This window comes from Crotalus tigris, unplaced genomic scaffold (assembly GCF_016545835.1).
Source record: "Crotalus tigris isolate CLP2741 ecotype Arizona unplaced genomic scaffold, ASM1654583v1 scf7180000023654.2194447, whole genome shotgun sequence".
Classification (NCBI taxonomy): Eukaryota; Metazoa; Chordata; class Lepidosauria; order Squamata; family Viperidae; genus Crotalus; species Crotalus tigris.
In genome coordinates, this window is record NW_024100101.1 from 448,595 (window position 1) to 468,679 (window position 20,085).

A 20,085-nucleotide genomic window follows, 5' to 3' on the forward strand; every position below is an offset into this window, starting at 1 on the left:
TTTGTTATCTGATGCATCCATAAATGAAAGCTAACTATTATAAGGTTGTGTTTTTTTTCAAGAAAATTGTGGGGAACTGAATGATTAATGGATAACCTATAGTGAAAAAGAAAGTTTGAGAACATGGTTAGAAATAGCTTAACCATGGATCCGCTAATAAAAGAAATTAAACTTTGCACTGCAATCCTGTTCATTGATTTATCTATTTTGGGAATATTATATCCAATGCTCTTGATAAATGCAACCTTATTCAAAATTAGGAAAAGATATAGTCAATAATTACCCTTCTTGCATTGCGTGCATTTTCTGGATTGTCCTTCACTGTTATTGTCAGCCTATATTCTGACACTCGCTCCCTGTCCAATGGACGATTTACATACACAATACCAGTCTGGGGAAGAGAAAAACCAAGCAAAACAGAGAGAGAAAAACATCAAATGAAACCATTCGACTTGCTTTGTCCTGCCAAATGTATTTAATGCATAAGCTCATTAAATGTTAGAAGTGACCAATTCCTTAAATCAGAAAATGTGTTCTTGAAGCAGCCATTCAGGCTGTATGAATTTATAGTAATGAATGAAGTTACAGAAAATTTCCATTTTTCTGAACCTCTTGAGGATGACATAATGATCAACACTCCTGCAATTTATTAACAGTTATTAAACTGATAAAGGAGTGAGTTGTGTTTCCATTTAAGACTGGATGAAGCATCTAATTCTGAGCTTTAGTTTAGCATAGCAGGCCACACTGACTAAGTCAGTTATAGCTTCTCAATGCTTTGTAGCACAAACCAAATTTAGTTACTAAATATTGACTGTGGAAGAAAAGAAAACCAGGAAGATTTGACCCTGAACAGCAGCTGCAGGTAACATCTGTGCATAACTATTATGATCTGAAGTACAGATAGTGCTCGAGTTAAGGTTCACTCAGTCAGAACCATCCCAAATTATAATGGTACTGAGTGGAGCATGGTGGACTTAAAATTGGTCCTCAGTTCTGACCATCACACATTCCTAGGATCGCATGGCTGCAATTTCCAATGGTCTCTGCTATCTTCCATACACAAAATAAGTGGGAAAGCTGGCAGGCGGTTGTAAGTCAAAAATACAACTCCTTCCCCAAAGAAAATAAGAATCTAGAATAACTTGCCTCTGAGGAAAGATTATACTTGAAGGGAAAGCAAGTAGGGGGAGATCAGATAGAGGGGTATAAAGTCATGTGGACTGAATAAAATGTGGACTGAAAATTACTTCTCTCTTAGAACTTGGAATCACTTGTTAAAAGAACATGCAGGAATATTGAAGATTGATAAAAGAAAATATTACTCACAGAAAACGTATTTACAGTAAGTACCAGCCACTAGAATGCAAATGTAGAAGACAGCTACAGTATTGTTTATCAAGCAAAGGATATAATTGTGCCATTGAACTGAACTCTGCATTGATCACTCAATATTGTCACTGCTGGAATCATGAGATAGTTTGGTCAATGCAGAACCCTCACCTTGAAGCAGTGAGTCTTATTGCAAAATGTTGCAATATTGCTTTGCACAAAGGGATCTGCTGGAGATGATAGCTGGCTTGCTCAGCTTCCCAATTCCTGAAATCCAGCCATGGCAGGGGATTACATAACTGTGTTAAATATAGACCTGTCTTACAAAAAGTATACTACCATGATGAACCTCTGCATGAGGTTAGGCATAGGGGTTCCAATGTTTTCACTCTGGTTTATTAAAGATTATTATTATTATTAATAATAATAATAATGCCACACTTACTATCAAACAAGGAAAAGTAGTGAAAACTGAAGGAATCAAGATGCCCCACAAAAATAACATTAAGAGTCTGGATGAGGAAGATTACTACAAATACTTGGGTATCCTTCAAGCTGACAACATCAAGCACACTGAAGTCAAGAAAAAGATTAGAGGTGAATACATCAAGAGAGTGAAGAAGATCTTAAAGTCCAAACTCAATGGAGGAAATACCATAAAGGCAATCAACACCTGGGCAATTCCAGTCATTAGGTACACAGCCGGAATAGTGGATGCACTCAAGCAGAACTAAAAGCAATGGATAGTAAGACCAGAAAAATAATGACAATGAATCATGCCCTTCATCCACGCAGTGACATTGACAGACTTTATCTAGCAAGGCAAATAGGTGGGCGTGGAATGCTACAAGTACATCAGATGGTTGAAGAAGAAAAAATGGCTTTGGAAGAATATCTGAAGAACAATGATGAAGATGTACTGAAATTAGTATATCAGGAAGGCTTACTAACTACTGGAGAGACCAAACTGGCCTACAAGAAAGACCAAATGAAGAACAGAATAGAGGCATGGGAAGACAAAGCACTACATGGCCAATACATGAAAAAAATAGCTGGGAAAGCAGATAATAATAAAACCTGGCAATGGCTAAGAGCAGGAAAATTGAAGAAAGAGACCGAGGGACTAATTCTGGCTGCACAAGACCAAGCCTTAAGGACAAATGCATACAAAGTCAAAATTGAGAAGACAGCAACATACAGTAAGTGCCGCCTATGCAAAGAAGCTGAAGAAACAGTGGACCACTTGGTAAGCTGTTGCAAGAAGATTGCACAAACTGATTACAAGCAGCGGCATGACAAAGTAGCAACAATGGTGCATTGGAAGATCTGCAAAAAATATCATTTGCCTGTAAGCAAAAACTGGTGGGATCATAAAATAGAGAAAGTCATAGAAAATGAGAAAATTAAACTGCTCTGGGACTTCAGAATTCAAACAGACAAGCACCTGCAACATAACACCCCAGATTTAACAATTGTCGATAAGAAAGACAAAAAAGTCTGGATAGTGGACCTGGCAGTGCCTGGAGATAGCAGAATAGAAGAGAAAGAACTGGAGAAGATAACAAAATACAAAGACCTACAAATAGAAATAGAAAGACTGTGGCAAAAGCAAGCAAGGGTATTACCAATAGTGATAGGCTCCTTGGGTGCAATCCCAAAACAACTGGAGCACCACTTGAACACCATTGGCATTGACAAATTCACTATTAGTCAATTGCAAAAGGCGACCTTACTAGGAACTGCTTCCATCCTGCGACGATATCTGTAATACGATCAAACATCCACATCTGCCTATCCCAGGTCCTGGGTAAGGACTCGATAGGTAGACAAAATGCGAAATCCAGTTTGAACATCTGGCTGACTGTGCAATGATCCATAATAATAATAATAGAGTTGGAAGTGACCTTGGAGATCTTCTAGTCCAACCCCCTGCTCAGGCAGGAAACCCTATACCATTTCAGATAAATGGTTGTCCAGTCTCTTCTTAAAAACTTCCAGTGTGGGAGCACTCACAACTTCTGGAGGCAGGCTGTTCCACTGATTAACCCCTGTGGTTTAGTGGATTAGGGAGACTCAAATTCTGATTCTCCTTTAATCATAGAAGGCAGCAAGGTGATTTTTTCTCTTAACTCTAAATTAGGAGCTTGAAAAAAAATATTTACAAAGCTATGCTGGACCACATCAGATATCAAGGCCCATAAGCTTTACTGAAGAACCATTATTTGGCAATCAATTAATATTAATTTTTTATTTATTTATTTTAGATCAAGTTAAAACCCACAACTGTAACTGCAATTTATTCCAGAATGTTTGATGCAGGAAGCCACCACCAGACAGGTAGAAAAGAGGCGTACCGTACTATTGATGTAAAAAGCATTGTCTCTATTCCCTGCTGTGATGCTAAATGTTAAAAGAGCATTCCTGCCACTGTCTGCATCCCTGGCAAGAATACGGGTCACAAAACTGAAGATGGGAGAAATTTCAGTGATGGTGAGATTCATCGGTAGATTCAAGAGGACGGGGTCATTATCATTAATGTCCAAAACATTCAATCCCACCATGACCTAAAACACAAGGAAGAGACATATAAGCAGAGCAGTTAAAAGGCCATTATTGCAAATAACCTTCACTCTGTGGCTAGGGCAAACTCCTTCTTTATTTCTCCACATGGCACCATAAAGAGAAGAATTACAAATAGCCCTCAACTTAGGTCTGGGTGCTTAGCAACTTTTAAAATTCTGATACCACTCTCCCAAGATGTATTTCTGACCCGGATTCAAAGTTCTGATGGCTGCCCTCCCCAGTCACATGACTGCATTTTGGAAACTCAATAACTGGTCATTTACAGCTGTTTGCAGCATCCCATGGTCACATGACTACGATTTATGATGATTTTTGTTGGAAACCAGCATTTCTGGTTTCTGGTCAAAAAGGCCCATTCTGAACAATGACAGTGGCATTTGCTTAAAGACTACCACAACAAAGGTAATAAAATCAAGTGTGATCATGTGATGACCTACTAACGACTTATAACCACAGTTCCAGGTTCAGTTATGGTTCTAGGTCAAGGACTACTGTGGGCCCTTTTATGTTTTACCATCTACAGTTCATTATCTTTTCTCAGATGGACATTTTATAACAGGGGTCTTCAAACTTGGCCCTTTTATGATTTGTGGACTTCAACTCCCAGAATTCCTTAGCCAAGTTTGAAGACCTCTGTTTTATAATCTGATCCTAAGCCACTACAACTTACAGTAGAGCTGAGCGAAGGCACCCCTCTGTCCTTGGCCTCGATGGTGAGATTATAAAATGCAATGTTCTCTCGATCAAGTTCAGCATCTTTTCTCACACGCAGCTCCCCTTCCACAGGTGAGATCACAAATTCTCCTGTAAGAGAGACACAGCTGTTATAGGAAGAAAAGCTCAAATAATAACAATAACAGTAACAATGCTACATTAATTAGATGGGCCGAAGGTCTGGAGGCCCATTTGCTCCAACCAGATTGTGGCTGGACAGGAGATCCTCGTATGACTCTACAGACAGAGGTCTGGTACTCCAAGCACTCTAGAAAGCTTCATGTTTCTTAGAGAAATGGGAAAACATGAATTGGGAACACACTTACTGTTATATCTTTGGTTCTTTAGCCATTGAATGAGGCAGAGTGTTCAAACAACAAGTTTATTAATTCAGAACAGAAGCAGCCCTAAAAGGCTGCTGCACAGCTATTTATACAGTTAGCCTCTAGGTGGCAACCAATAGATTTAAAGTAACAGTTTCCCACCCCAAACCTTATTATCAGCTTGGAGACAGCCAGTCTGGCTTTCAGTAACAGCAACTGTTAAACAATACAGCAATGTAGGTCAGACATTAAGCAAGTGATTTAAAACAGTTGTGGCCAATACATTACATTTACCCAAAATGTTCCACTGTAGAGATTTTATTTTTATTATTCAGTTTATAATAGAATATCCTATTACTTATTCTATTTCTATTCAACTTCTACGTTATCTGTAGAGATCAGAATGTAAATTTATACATTATTAGCCAGCAAGCTCCAGATTCCAACTGGCAAGATAGACAAACTCTATGGATGCAATCAGTGGGATTTGTTTTCAGTTAAGACTGTATACACCAAGGGTCTTCAAACTTGGTCCTTTTATGACTTGTGGACTTCAACTCCCAGAATTCCTCAGCCCGACCTCTGGTATACACTTCCAACCTTAATGTATTTCAGCCTTTCAAGCTTTCCAGATGGATAAAAATTCAATGACCATCATTCCCAACTGGCTAGGAAGAATAGGAATTGAAACTGAACACATTTAGGAGATAATTAAATTGAACCACACTATTTGATCTCATTAAATAACAACAACAACAACAACAACAATCTTATGATTGTTCAGGCTTATAGCTCATCAGATATTTCTGGCAGCTTATAATCTAAGTGGAAAGGCCTCTGTTTGTCTCATCAGAGACACCCCACTTTTAAACCTGGAAGTTTAATTTAGAATTGTCTACAGCAAGGTTTCCCAACCTTGGTAATTTTAAGATGTGTGAACTTCAACTCATAAAATTCTGGCTGGGGAATTCTGGGAGTTGAAATCCATGTATCTTAAAGTTAAATTAAATTAAGAAAATAAAAAAAATTAAGAAAAGGAGTTGCTGAATGCCATCTGGTGATTGCTCAAGGCCAGATTTTTTTTTCTGTGGGAGCACCCACCCTCTGATAAGCTCATTATTCCTGAGATTTAGCAGGTGCCTTTTATGTTCACTTTTACAGTATGTTGAAAATTTATTTCTACATCCACATCTTTCGGTTATAAATTTTGGGGGGAAAATCCCATCCTGCACCTTTTTAATGATACATTTTCTTGAACATTGCTGTATCGTGTTTTTAATATATTTTAAGGTTTGTTTTATTATGTTTTTTAATTATTATTATTAAATTAAATGTATATGCTGCCTGACACCCAGCAATTTTAACAGGTTTGCAAATTGCAAGAAAAGAAAACAATACAGAATAAAACAGGGCAAAAATTCAGAGAGAAGAAATTCAGATAGGAATAAAGGAATATGCTTGATAAGACCTGGGTGAATAGTGAGATCTTCACGTCCCTTCAAAACACCAGTAGAGTGTTTAATGTGTAAATTTGAATTAAATCATATATAATTTTGTGGAAAGTTACAGAAGTCTTAGGAATATAAACAGAAATTTTCTAAATGGTGGGATCTGACTTTAGTTGTTTTCTTGCAGACATGTCATTACTAAGTTCTAAATCAGGGGTCTTCAAACTTGCCCCTTTTATGACTTGTGGACTTCAACTCCCAGAATTCCTCAGCCAGGCATGCTGGCTGAGGAATTCTGGGAGTTGAAGTCCACAAGTCATAAAAGGGCCAAGTTTGAAGACCCCTGTTCTAAATGATTAATACACTGAAAATTTGAAATAAAATAATATAAATGCAGTTATTAAAATATTGGACAAGGTCTAAAATATTTAAAATCTGAACTAATCTATCTAATTGCTAGAATGAAAAATATGCAAGATAGTTAAATACTGAGCTATTAAAAAGGTAAAAGTTTCCCTGTTGTTTCTGACTCTAGTGGCGGTGCTCACCTCCATTTCTTGGCCAAGGGAGCCAGTGTTCTCTGAAGACATTTTCTGTGGTCAAGTAGTCAGCATAGCTGTACACCAAAGGTGCACGGAATGCTCTTATCTTCCCACTGAAGTGGTACCTATTTATCTACTCGCATTTCCATGAGAGGTGCGCCAGAGCTGGAGCAGGAACAGGAGCTCATCTCATTGCATGGAACTCAAATCTTGAACCTAGGCTGTCAGTAGGGGGCGCCAAGCCATTGTGCCACCTACTGAGTTACTAGCCCACTAAAATTCTACAATAGCAAGGTTTTCAAGTCATCATTTAGTCAAATTTATGCAGGGGCAGCCATAGAGTCTATAATCCAGAAATGAAAGGTTTCAACTTCAGATTGTTTTTTTTTATTTTGAATCATTAATTTTAATCCCCACTGCACTATTCAATCTAATAAGCATTACAAATCCTTCCTGGTATTTGCTGCATACAGAAGTACCTGCCCTTTTATGCTCCCAGCGAACACATTCCTAAAACCAACAGCAAGATTAATTATTAATTTCTCCATATATTTGACAACTAAGGGAACATCTTAGTCTGTGATGTTGCTCAGGATCATACCATTTATTAAGCCCTGATCTGATTCCTGCAATGTGGGATTCAGCAACCAACCTTCAGTTCCATTTTCATGCAAAATATCCCATAATTCAAACGTATTCATTTTATCTTATGCTTTCTCTAAATTTACAATCATGTGATAATTATTTTTTTTTCCCTGACATGGATTTTCTCAATAGCCTGGTGAAGAGCAAACATCTTGTTTGACATCTCCTGCCGGATGTAGAACTGGACTGTCCTAGCAACTTTGTGTATTCCTTTTAATCAGAAACTTGCCAAACAGTGTAGACTTCCTATTGTTGCCTTTCCCTTTGTGTAGGAAACAATAATGACAGGCTTCCATCATCAGGCACTAATGCACTCTTCACACGCAAGTTTGCACAACTTTCACAGCCACACCTACATTTTAACATTTCTCCAGTTGCATCATCTACCTCTGCAACCTTACAATTTTTCAGAGTTCTCAGCATTTAGGACTTCTTTTCATCATTTTTTGGGGGCACTGACATTTATGGCTTTTGCTTACAATTCTCTTAGATATATCACTATTACTTTCTTATGAATCTCAAAAATCCCAGCTTTCCTTTATCTAGTTTCATCTCAAACTATTTCATTTTGATTTTAGTTGAAAAAGCTTCTAGTACAGCATATACAGGTATGCAAACTTAGTTGATATATACTCATCTCCCTCTTTTGAAAAGTCCATGAACAGTACTCTGTGTTTTATTATTATTATATTATTTAATACAAAGATTTATTTTCAGGAAGAATATAGTGTTATCTATGATTGAAGAGATAATTACTGAGCTTGTGCAATTATTACTCCATATGACACATATTATTTTATCATTTTTTTACAATTCCACTTCCTTTGCTGAAGGCATTTTGCTTAGTTCCAAAACATTTTCAACTGCCAACCAAACTTTCTGTATAAATATTCCTTCCCTCTCTGACTGCACTCTTACCACTATATTTTTATTTCTACTGTATAGACCTTCTTTTGTTTTGTTTGTCGTTTTTGTTTCTTTTGTTTTGCAGCAAACAATCTCTGTGTATTTTTTTTCTTACCCACAGTTTCTTTCACTTCATCTTTTTCTATGAATTATATATAATTATGTTCCAAGTAAATTGTTCCTTATGATCACATACTATTTCTGCCGGGTGATTAACCTATATTGGCCCTTCTGCTTAATTTTGGAGTATGCATCCAAGGCCTAAGTCCACAAAGAAACACGGATGTGGATTGGAAGTTGAACAAGTTATTTTCAGATGTCCAAAGAAGACTAAAAAAACCCCCCAATCATCCTTATTGTATCTCAGACAACTACTTCTCATGTTTTGTGTCGCCCTACAGTAATTACTAGGGCCATAAATTTAATCTACTCCAATTAGCTCTAACTACAAAACTTCCTTTTTCCTCTAAGAGTTTGCTCAATAATCTAGATATGTTGCAAGACCTTTGTTTTGAAGTTTTTCTGACACCGAGCATAAGTTGAACTTTAAAAGGAGTTCCTATTTATTTAAATTTCCTTCATGTTCAGGATAGGGTAGAGAGCACAGGAATATTTTAAAAAATACACAGATCGATAGACAAGAGATACATATTGCAGAAATATTGTGACACCATTTAACCTCTGAAAAAAATTGCACTGATCAACTTCTTATAAGACAGTGTTTCCCAACCTTGGCCGCTTAAAGATGTGTGGACTTCAACTCCCAGAATTCCCCAGCCAACACAGCTGGCTGGGGAATTCTGGGAGATGAAGTCCACACATCTTCAAGGACCAAGGTTGGGAAACACCGTTATAAGAGACTGAAAAACCTGGTCCTTCCTAAGATCTTAAAAAAAAAAAGGACTGTTGCTTTAACTTCAGAAGAAACTACTTTTCTTTGATCAGAAACATACTTTCTTTCAAAGGCAAGCTTGATATTCCTTCCAAAACACTTGGTAAGCTTGCAAAAGCACCTTTTAATATGGCAAGCACAAAAAGTTTGCAATGCTTCCTCTCATCATGGGTGTTTCTTATAACAGGATTTCCTGATGTACACACTCCCATTTCTCAGAAGAGGCCCTGTTAAAATGGTTTTGAATGGCTCTCTTCATTATCCTGACATGATTTTTTTTCTCTTTCCTTCCTCTAATGAAAAGATTGTTCAACTTCTAAGTAGTCTGCCTCTTGCATTTCTAGCACTGATTTCAGGGTGTTTAAATCAGAATGAGGAAAGTTAGCATAATGATATAACAAAATTATTAGAAGAGCATACATGCACACACAGAGACATACACATATTGCATACCCTCACACTTACATAGAGTGGTGCATAAAAGTTTGTAAACCTTTTTGAATTTCTGCATAAATATGACCTAAAACATGATTTATTCTCCACACTGTTAAAACTAGATAAAGTGAATCCAACTAAATAAATGAGTCAAAAATGTTAAACTGGTTCATTTATTTATTGAGGAAAATGATCCAAAACTATATATTTGGGTGTAGCAAAATATCTAGTCCTCTAGGATTATTAGTTTATTTGAAAGAGAAATTAGAGTCAGTTGTTTCAGTCAATCGGCTGATAGTCAGAATGTGAATTCTGGGTATTCACTATCAAAGTCATAGCTTTACCACAGAGATATATGGAAGTATGTTGTGGCCTGAACAAAGTAGATTTTTGCAGACTTCCAAAAACATTGATGCTTACCAGGCTGAAAAAGGTTACAAAACTATTTCCAAAGAGTTTGGATTTTACCAATCCACTGTCAGGCAGCTAGTATACAAATGAAGGGAATTTATTGTTATCCTCCCCAGGAGTGGTTGATCACCAAGACCTCCTACTCCAGGAGGTCTCAAAGAACATCAAGGTAATGTCTGAAGAAGTAAAGGCCTCTATTGCATTGATGAATGTCATGAGACCACACAATAGTGTGAAAGAAGAAAGTCACTGCCCTTCAAAAAGAACACTGCTGCCCATCTACAATTTGCAGAAGTCAAAATGGATAAGCTAGAAGGCTATTGGAAGAATGTTTTGTGAATGGATGACTAATACAGAAGTTTTTGACTTGAATGAACAGTGTTACATTTGGTCAAAGACAAACATTGCATTCCAAGAATCTTATCCCATCATGGTGCTGGCAGTATCATGGTTGGGGTTACTTCGTTATCTCTGGACTAGGATAACTTGGCATTATTGATGGTCTTATGAACCATACCAGCAAATTCTACAAGAAAATGTCAAAGTATTTTGACATTTCAGTGGCCAAGTCAAAATCCTGAAACTTTATCCTAGAGAAATGTTGTAGAAGGCTCTGAAGCTGGCAGTTCTTGTGAGGGAGGCCACCAATATCCCTCAGCTGAAGGGGTTCTATAAGGAAGGATGAGTTAAAATTCATTCATGCTATTGTGTAGGACTGATAAATATTTATAGGAAACCTTTAGATTCAGTTTTGGCTTCCCATTGGGAATACACCAGTTATTGAAAGCAAAAATTCATACACTTTTACCACAACTAAATATGTAGCTTTGGATCATTTTTTTTCTCAAGAAATAATTGAATAATAAATTAATAATGTTTTTGACTCATTTGTATAATTGGATTCTCTTGATCTAGGTTTAGGATTTGTCTAGACAACAGATTATGTTTTAAATCATATTTATATCAAAACAGTGAACAGTCAAAAAGGTCTACAAAGTTTTAGGCAATATATATTCAAAACTATAAAAATGATTTGAAACACAGAAAGATATTTCTTGCCCATTTCAGATGCAGAATCTGCCTAAAAGGAAATGGGAAAACCTTAGCAGTTTTGTGATTTATAATACCAGTTCTTCTAAAATAAATGAATTATAGTAATTGACATTACATTGAGCAACCAATCATCAAAGAAAAGTTCAGGCAGCATCAGATATTCATAACAATGTTTTTTATTGATGTTGAAAGTGGTTTTCCATTTATATTATACTGTGAACTTCAGGAATAAGGGAGAAAGATGATTTGTAAAAACTTTTGGCTTCAACTTTAGGAATAACAGCAACTGAATGGCTCCTCTTCAATTATGTTCTTGAAGAAGAAATTCCATTCTCCAGCATGATGAGTGGAGAATCCATGAGTGGGTTGTCTTAACCTTCCTGCTCAGATGAAACTAAGTCTAGAAAGTTGCCATGCCTCCCGCTGGGCTAGACTGTCCCAGTTTTCGACTTAGTCTTCACTCAGCAGGACGCTTTAATTTTGGCTCCTTCTAGGTTTAGCAGTTAGGTTGAGAACCCTCGTGGAATTTCCACTGCATCGCTGTAAATTGGCTTTTTCCAAATTTTAATTCACTTGTTCTTTAAGAATTGGCCTTTTAAATTAGCAGGGCTAGTTGGAGGGATTAGGCTTATCTCAGCTGATCCAAGCCTCCCGACCAGCTGGGAAGGCTCTCTCGCAGCACGGGGCGTTTGCCACTTCCAGGTGATCCCCAGCTGACTCCAACAGCACAGAGATTTGCTGGAACCTTGTCAGCCCTTGGAATTCGCTCAAGAGCTCCCAGATGGCTTTCTGAGGCTTCCTGGCGCTCGGGAGGCTGCGCAGCTGAAAATCCCTTACTTCTTGCCTTTGGCTTCAGGACGAGCAGACTCCTTTGACACGGTCAGAGACCTCCCCACAGGCTCCAGGCAGGCTGCCCAGGCCGCGCAACCTTTCCTCAGGCTCTGCAGGTCCTGTCAGCCAACCGTTAATTTTGACGCGGCCACCATTTTGGACGGCGCACAGACGGCTCCTTTGCAGTTTGGAGCACCAGATCCTTAAAAGAAATTTTATATTAATCTTCGAGGCACAGAGCTCATTCTTGGTGACCCTTCTGGTGCATTGTTACTAGGAATTCCAGCAATTTCCCACTTAGCTTGGGGTGCCCAGGGGGCAGTAATTTGGGCATGACCGCCATTTTGAACACCTCACAGATGTTTCTTCTGCCTTCCACCTTAACTCACTCAAGGAACTGGCAGACAGGCCTTTGAGGTTTTAATCTTTGGGACACCAGCAAGTCTCCCAAGGGGACTTCCTTGCCTCTTATTAGATTTGGGTGCCTAGGGAGCAGATATAACAAATCAGGCACCTTTCGCTATTGCATCCTCTGAGTTACATCAGAGGCCTCCAAGCCCCTCCGGGTGGTGCCCACCAATTGGTCACTTAACATCAATTCATTACAAGGAGTTTTATCAGTTGGTACTTGTCCTTCATAGGTGCTGGCACTGTGTCACAATTGGCCTAACAGATAGCTTTAGATAACTATCTGTGCTGTCAGCCATTGATTTATTGGTCGGAGCCTGGGTTTCCCTCTCTGACAAACCAGAATCATGATTCGCTCCCACTCTGGATATCTCCTACCTGGAATATCTCGGCTATAATGGCAGACAGTGTGGCTCCTCAGCCTACGCAGGGCTCTTCTGGTTTCCCCGCCAAGAAGAAACATAGATCCTCCAAATTGGAGGTGGCAGGGAGGATTAAAACCAAGGCCAAGGCTATTTCCACCAAGAAGCCCTCCAAAGCTGCTGAGAGAGAGGCCACGAGGAGACATCAGGTGCTGGAACGGGAGTTCTTCAGAGCTCAAAAGCTCACTTCGAGTGGAATAGAATTGGTTTCCCCCGTTCCACTGGAAAGGTCACTTTTTGAGCCCCAACACATGCCACTTAACACAGCCCCATGGCCTTGGTTCTCCTCAGGGGGAAACTGGACAGGTGGATCTCCCTCTCCTCTCCCATACAGGCCCTTGGGGGGTTTCCCATTCCCCTAGAATTCAACAGGGCCCAGAGGCCACATTTACGCCTACAGCAGCAGGCCTTCATCTAGCGGAGCAGCAGGGGGCGTGGCCTGACTAGCTTCAGGCTCTGATGGCTCAGGCCTTCGTTCAGTACATGGCCTCCTCCATGAGACAACGGCCCTCCCAGGAACCTGTGCCTCCATTGACAACCTTGCCCCAGACAGAGGTCCTGTTTCCTAGCTCTGCCTTCTCAGACAGATCTTCTCAAGGGGGAGAATTAGGATCGGAGGATTACGAGACGTCTGGCATGCTGATGTCCGATGATGAGGAAGCAGCTCCAGATCCTTCTCCCATTACTGGCCTCTTTGACCCATCTCTATTCAGATCACTGCTCCTGAAAGCATGTACTTTGCCCAACATCACCCCTGAACAGGAGCCATGGCCGACACCTCCCACCACCCAGGACTCAAACCCATTGTTCTCTGAGCCGGTGGTCATGGAGAAGGAGATTCTCTGTCCTCCATTCTTCCGCAGCACGGTACAAAAGCAATGGTCATCCCTTGGTAGTCTACCCACTCCCAGTGGAACAGAGAAAAAGCTCTTTAACATTGCTTCCTCCTTCTCTTCGCTCCTGGAAGTGCCACTCGTGGACACACCTCTAATCTCTCTATTTTCTTCCTCCACTGTACCAGGGAACATGGCTGAGGCTTTTAAAGCAGAGGACAGGAAGTTTGAATTTCCCTCCGTAGGTCTCATCAAGCCTCGACGTGGTTGGTGAAGGCAGCGACATCGTCGTCCTCCTTCGCCAAATCGTCCATCATCTGGCTTCGCAAATTCCAGGCTCTGATTCCCCCAGACCAGGTGTGGGCACAGCAGACCTTGGGCAAGCTGGTTGCCGCATCTGAGTATGTAGCGGATGCTTCACTTCACTCTGCCAGGTTTTCTGCCCGATCCATAGCAGCCAGCATCTCGGCCCTCAGACTTCTTTGGTTTAAACCAGTGGTTCTCAACCTGTGGGTCGGGACTCCATTTGGGGTCGAATGATCATTTCACGGGGGTCGCCCAACAACGCAGTCCACCATTTTTCCCCCCTTTTCCTTAACTGTGCTACTCCTTTTTATTCTATTGGCTTTTGAAAGCCAATAGAATAGACTCTCTTGAATAGACTCTAATTCTGTTGGCTTTCAAAAGCCAATAGGAATTGTCCAGGCTGTCTCTGCCCTGCTGAGCCCACCAAAAGTCCCATTCTGCAAATGGTGCTGCACCAGTTGAGTAGTCCTCGACTTACGATCGGTTGGGGGTCGCGGCATTAAAAAGGTTGAGAACCACTGGTTTAAACAATGGGGGGCCGACCTGAAGTCCAAGTGGTGTTTGGCAACTTCCCCTTACAGCAGTATTCACCTTTTCGGCATGGTCCTTGATCCTTACCTGATTGAGGGGAAAGACAAACGCAAAGTGCTCGCGCACATTTCTAGATGAGCAGACAGGAGATCCCAACAAGACTCCCAGAGGCAGTCCTTTCATGCCGGACCGGCCTGGGACTGGTCTCGAAATCCTTGCCCCTTTCCTCCCAGGAAGAATCGCCAGCAGGACCGCCAAAACCCCGGAGCGCGGTCCCAGTACCAGGCTAAACTCTCCTTTCGGGGCTCCGGAGGATGTCCGTTTAGATGGACCAAGTGACTCCAGGGAAGCCTCTCCTATAGGTGGTTGGCTTTCTCTCTTTGCCAGCACATGGGAGGCCATGACCACAGACTCCTGGGTGTTAGACACCATCCGGCACGGCCTTGCCCTGGAATTCCTGACCAGACCTCCAGAAAGCTTCCTCGCATGCCCCAACACGAGAAACTCTACCAAAGCAAGACTCATGTCCATGGCCATCACCCATCTATTGCAGATAGAGGCCATAGAACCAGTACCGCCGGAACAGAGGGGAAAGGGGTTTTACTCCATTCTGTTCGTGGTCCCGAAGGCCTCGAGAGGTTGGAGGGCGATATTGGACCTGAAAGGACTAAATTACCACTTGGCCTACAAGCAGTTCAAAATGCAGACTCTCAAGTCTATCCTGGCCAGCGTCAGGAGGGGGGATTTCCTGTCATCCATAGACTTAATGGAGATTTACTTGCTTGTTCCGATCCTCCCCGAGCACCGCAAATTCCTCCGATTTTGCCACGCCCACTGGCATTTTCAGTACAGAGCACTCCCGTTTGGTCTGTCTTCGGCCCCACGGGTGTTCACAAAAATCTTAGCGGTATTAGCTGCCTACCTGAGAATGATTCCAGTGCGCGTCCAATGTTATCTGGACGATATCCTCATCCAGTCCTGTTCCTTCCAGTCGGCCCAGTCGGGCCTGGCACTCAGCATCAGGACTGTTCAGGTTCACGGATTCTCCGTGAACTTCCAAAAGAGCCACATGGTCCCTTCAACTCGTCTCCTTCACCTGGGGGCAGTCATAGACTCGGAGCTCTGCAAGGTTTTTCTTTCCCAGGAACATTGGGACAGCATCCGGACCCTCATACACTGGGTTCAAATGGAGAGGGTAGTTCCTCTAGTTGTGCTGTCACAGTTGCTGGGGAAGATGGTCTCCTGTATGGGAATCATTCCATGGGCCAGGTTACACTCCAGAGAGTTGCAATGGTTCCTTCTTCCCTTTCAGAGATTGGGCATGAGCTCTTCCAACAGGAGAGTAAGGGTTCCACGCCACACATTATGTTCCCTCCAGTGGTGGACCTCCCCGGTGGTGGCCAAGGGATCCCTCTTCAAGGAGCCAGTCATACTCACCTTGACCACAGACGTGAGCTTATTCAGCTGGGGGGCTCACCTCCAATCACAATTAGCTCAGGGTCGGTGGTCCCACTCGGACTTAAGACACAGTATAAACTGGCTGGAGCTCAGGGCCATACATCTGGCCTTACGCCACTTCACCAACAGGGTGGCGGGACAACATGTTCTGGTACTCACTGACAGCAGCAAAGGTCTACGTGAACAGACAGGGAGGGACCTGATCCAAGTCTCTCATGGGTGAGGCCCTCCGTTTGAACTCTTGGGCAGAGGTCAATCTCTGCTCTCTCAAGGCAGAGCACATCTCGGGGGAGGCAAACTAACAAGTGGACTCCCTGAGCAGATCTACTGTGGACCACTCCAAGTGGCGCCTGGACCCAGCTCTGTTCAGGAAGATCTCGAACAGATTCGGTCAACCGCAGTTAGACCTGTTTGCCTCTCCAACCAATTCCCAACTTCCGAGATTCTTCTCCAGGTTCCCATCCCCAGGGGCAGAGGGAACAGACGCCCTCCACAACAGGTGGCCCAAGGAGTTGTTGTATGCCTTTCCTCCCCTTCCCCTGATCCTGGCAACCATCCGCAAGGTGCTGCAGGAACAGGAGGAGATCGTATTGGTTGTTCCACATCGGCCGAGACGTCCGTGGTTTGCTGACCTTGTGGAACTTTCCATTTCACTGGCATGGAGAATTCCTCCGGATTGCATCTCCCTCAGCCAGGGGGCTCTTCAACACCCGGATCCCCAGTGGCTCCAGTTGACTGCCTGGCACTTGAATGGCGGAACCTGACCAGAAAATCCTATTCGTCGAGGGTGATTTCTATGGTTCAGACTTCCAGACGCCCCTCTACAAATAGGATTTATGATGCAACATGGAAGAATGTTTGCGTCTGGTGCACTAAGCATCACCTCCAGCCTCTCTCAGTAACTATTCCAAATATATTGGACTATTTGTTGGAGGGGTTAGATAAAGGGTTAACTTCTAGCACTATCTGTAGACAGGTAGCAGCACTATCCACGGTGCTTACTTGTGACAATTCAGTTCCTTTGGCCCAGCACCCAGTGGTAAGCTCCTTCCTCAAGGGGGCGACTAACATCAAGCCACCGGCGATACGTCGCTACCCTTCTTGGGACCTGTCATGGGTCCTACAGGCTCTACTTTCACCGCCATTTGAACCCATCAGGTCTTGCTCTTTACGACTTTCACTGAAAGTAGCCTTCCTGATTGCAGTCACATCAGCAAGACACATTTCTGAGTTGGCTGCCCTCTCTGTCAGGGGTGACTTGTGCATCTTCCATGATGACAGGGTGGTCCTTCGTTTAGATCCATCCTTCATCCCCAGGGTGAATACCCAGTTTTATAGGACTCAGGAGATAGTACTTCCCAATTTTTGTCCCAATCGATGTCATAGACTGGAACGGCAGTGGCATAAGCTGGATGTGCGCAGGGCCCTGTGACATTATATCAAACGGACTTCTGCCTTCCACAAGTCTGAGGCCCTGTTCATGTCCTTCCAGCCCTCATCCATGGGCCAGAAGGTTTCTTCTTCCACCATAGGAAGATGGATAAAGGCTTGCATCGCCCGTGCATACGCATCGTATTCCCTGCCTGTTCCCAGCCACATCATGGCCCATTCCACCCAGAGTGCAGCTACATCAGTGGCCTGGTCGACACAGGCATCCATTGAAGAAATCTGCAAGGCAGCAACTTGGTCCTCCCCTTCCTCCTTCATCAGGCATTACAAGTTGGACAAGTTTGCCTCTTCGGATGCTTCGTTTGGTCGGAGGGTGTTGCAGTAAGTGTTTCCATCTAGTGGAACACAAGCCCAGACTAGTTCCCCCCCGTAGGAACATGAGCGGCTTTGGTATGTCCCACTTGTGGATTCTCCACTCATCATGCTGGAAAAGGGGCATTGTCTTACCTGAACGCCTTTTCTCAGCATGATGATGGAGAATCCACACCCATGCTTTAAGGGCCGTCTGGTCCTGTGTCAGGGATAGGAGGAGCCAACGCATCAGACTATCGTTGGTTGCTTCGCCTTGATCGAAAACTGGGACAGTCTAGCCCAGCGGGAGGCATGGTAACTTTCTAGACTTAGTCTCATCTGAGCAGAAAGGTTAAGACAACCCACTCGTGGATTCTCCATCATCATGCTGAGAAAAGGCGTTCAGGTAAGACAACTCCCCTTTTCAGCAAACTAGATCCTGAAAGCCCAAAATCTTCCCAAAATTAACAGAGGAATTAGGAGATCTGCTTTGCAGATCCCTTATGCTGTCCAAATCATCATTAGTTAAAATAGAATGTGAAGACATATTTAGGATTCATAGATTCCTAAAATTGAAGAACTGAAAAAAAACTCTAATTCAGTTCAATAGTATTAGTTTTCATTTCAAATTTGGAATGGCAGAATTATCCTTTACTACGTATATAGAAGGTTGCTTTTAATAAGCATTGCTATTTGCTTAGGGAAGTAAAGAAACAAGGCAGGCATAAAATAATATGGCTTGTATTATTAGCTGTAGGATGACCATTCTTTTCCGTAATGCATTTCTGGATGAAGTAAAAATGGTAAACAACCGAGTTTTGATTCTACTTCTTTTTCATTTTTATCACTTACCAAGAGGATCTCCAGCAATGATGCTGTATTCAACTTGCCCGCTGGGTCCTGAGTCCCCATCATGAGCTAGAAAAGTCCACACCCTGGGACCAGGTTGTCCTTCTGTGATATCAAAGGGCCCTTCATAAGAACGAGGGAACGTTGGTTGATTGTCATTGATATCATTCAAATTTATCAAGACCTGAGATTAACACAGAAAGGCACAGAGGTGTTCTAAAATGTTTCAACAAGTGTAAATGTTGACTTGGGACGTCTACTTTATGAAAACAATAAAGGCGATGACTACTACAGTAAAGTAATCATCTTTTACACAGCTGGCAGAAAATATATTTATTTTATATGAACAATGCTTTATATGTTGCTTTTGTTTGCAACAATAATCCTAAAGCAGGGGTCTTCAAACTTGGCCCTTTTATGACTTGTGGACTTTAACTCCCAGAATTCCTCAGCCAGGCATGCTGGCTAAGGAATTCTGGGAGTTGAAGTCCACAAGTCATAAAGGGGCCAAGTTTGAAGACCCCTGTCCTAAAGTGTCCCAATATTTTTCATAAAGAAATAGATAATAAAGAAGCCCGAAGCAACAACCTTAGTCCTTTTTGACTTGGCAGGTTTTGAGATAGACTAAAACAGATAACTGAGATCTAAATTTCAGCATTCTACAATAACCAGCAAATTGTGTTTCTTGATATATTAAAATGATGTGAGGGTTTGCCAGAATAAGCTCTGATCTTAGTTGCTGTCTTTTCAAAGGTTATGTCAGCTACTATATTCTGAGTGTTATTTAGCATTTATTATACCACTATGCTGCAATCAAACTAAATCAGGAAGCAATCATAGTGAACAAGGACTAAATATGTTTGTTGAATCATCTTTTGATTCTATGTTCAAAGGCAAGGATCAGGCTAAAAATATCTATCTACCATTCTCTTGTAACCAATTTACAATATATTGATTATTAGAAATATTACAGTTCCATGTTAGATGTTGCAATGGATTAGAAGTAGTTGAAATTAACTGACTAGAAGTAGTTGAAATTGAACAACTTGCAGACACCAATGTTGAAAAAGTTTGAGCTTTTATCAACTGTTAAGTTGTGAAGAGACATTGTTGCCCTGCTGAATTTTAACTCCTGTATAATACTTCTCTCTTTTGCCCTGTCTTTCCAGTGAGGTCCCCTCTCTCTTGCTTCATTTCCCATTTATCTTTTCTTTCCTTCCTTGTCCAGCTTCCTGTTCTGCTAACCCCATCTCTTTCTTATTTCTGTTTTTGCACTTGTGTCAGTTCTGTTCTTTCTGCTGGAAATTAGAAGGGGAATGTTTGGGAGTGTTTTTATGTATATCTGGCCCTGTATTTTTCTCCATGTTAAAAACATGGAGAAACTAGGTATTGCACAGGATTTTTGCCAACTTTGAAAGTGAGA

The 20,085-nt window shown here is 41.7% G+C and overlaps 1 protein-coding gene across 10 annotated transcripts in view; it reads right to left on the reverse strand.

The window, feature by feature from the left end:
* Positions 1-20,085, reverse strand: part of CDH23 (cadherin related 23) — a 641,486-nt gene that overhangs the window by 49,942 nt on the left and 571,459 nt on the right. For 9 of the 10 annotated variants that reach the window (XR_005553851.1, XR_005553852.1, XM_039320524.1 and 6 more), the window contains 4 exons: positions 18,666-18,846; positions 4,586-4,719; positions 3,687-3,896; positions 284-391 (listed from right to left, as the gene is read on the reverse strand). Coding sequence is in view for 8 of the 10 variants with exons in the window: in XM_039320524.1 (XP_039176458.1) it covers positions 284-391; positions 3,687-3,896; positions 4,586-4,719; positions 18,666-18,846 (633 nt within the window). In the remaining 2 variants the exon portion in view is untranslated. Of the gene's footprint in view, positions 1-283; positions 392-3,686; positions 3,897-4,585; positions 4,720-4,955; positions 5,000-18,665; positions 18,847-20,085 lie in introns of those variants that run through there. The other variant, XM_039320532.1, reaches the window with a different exon arrangement.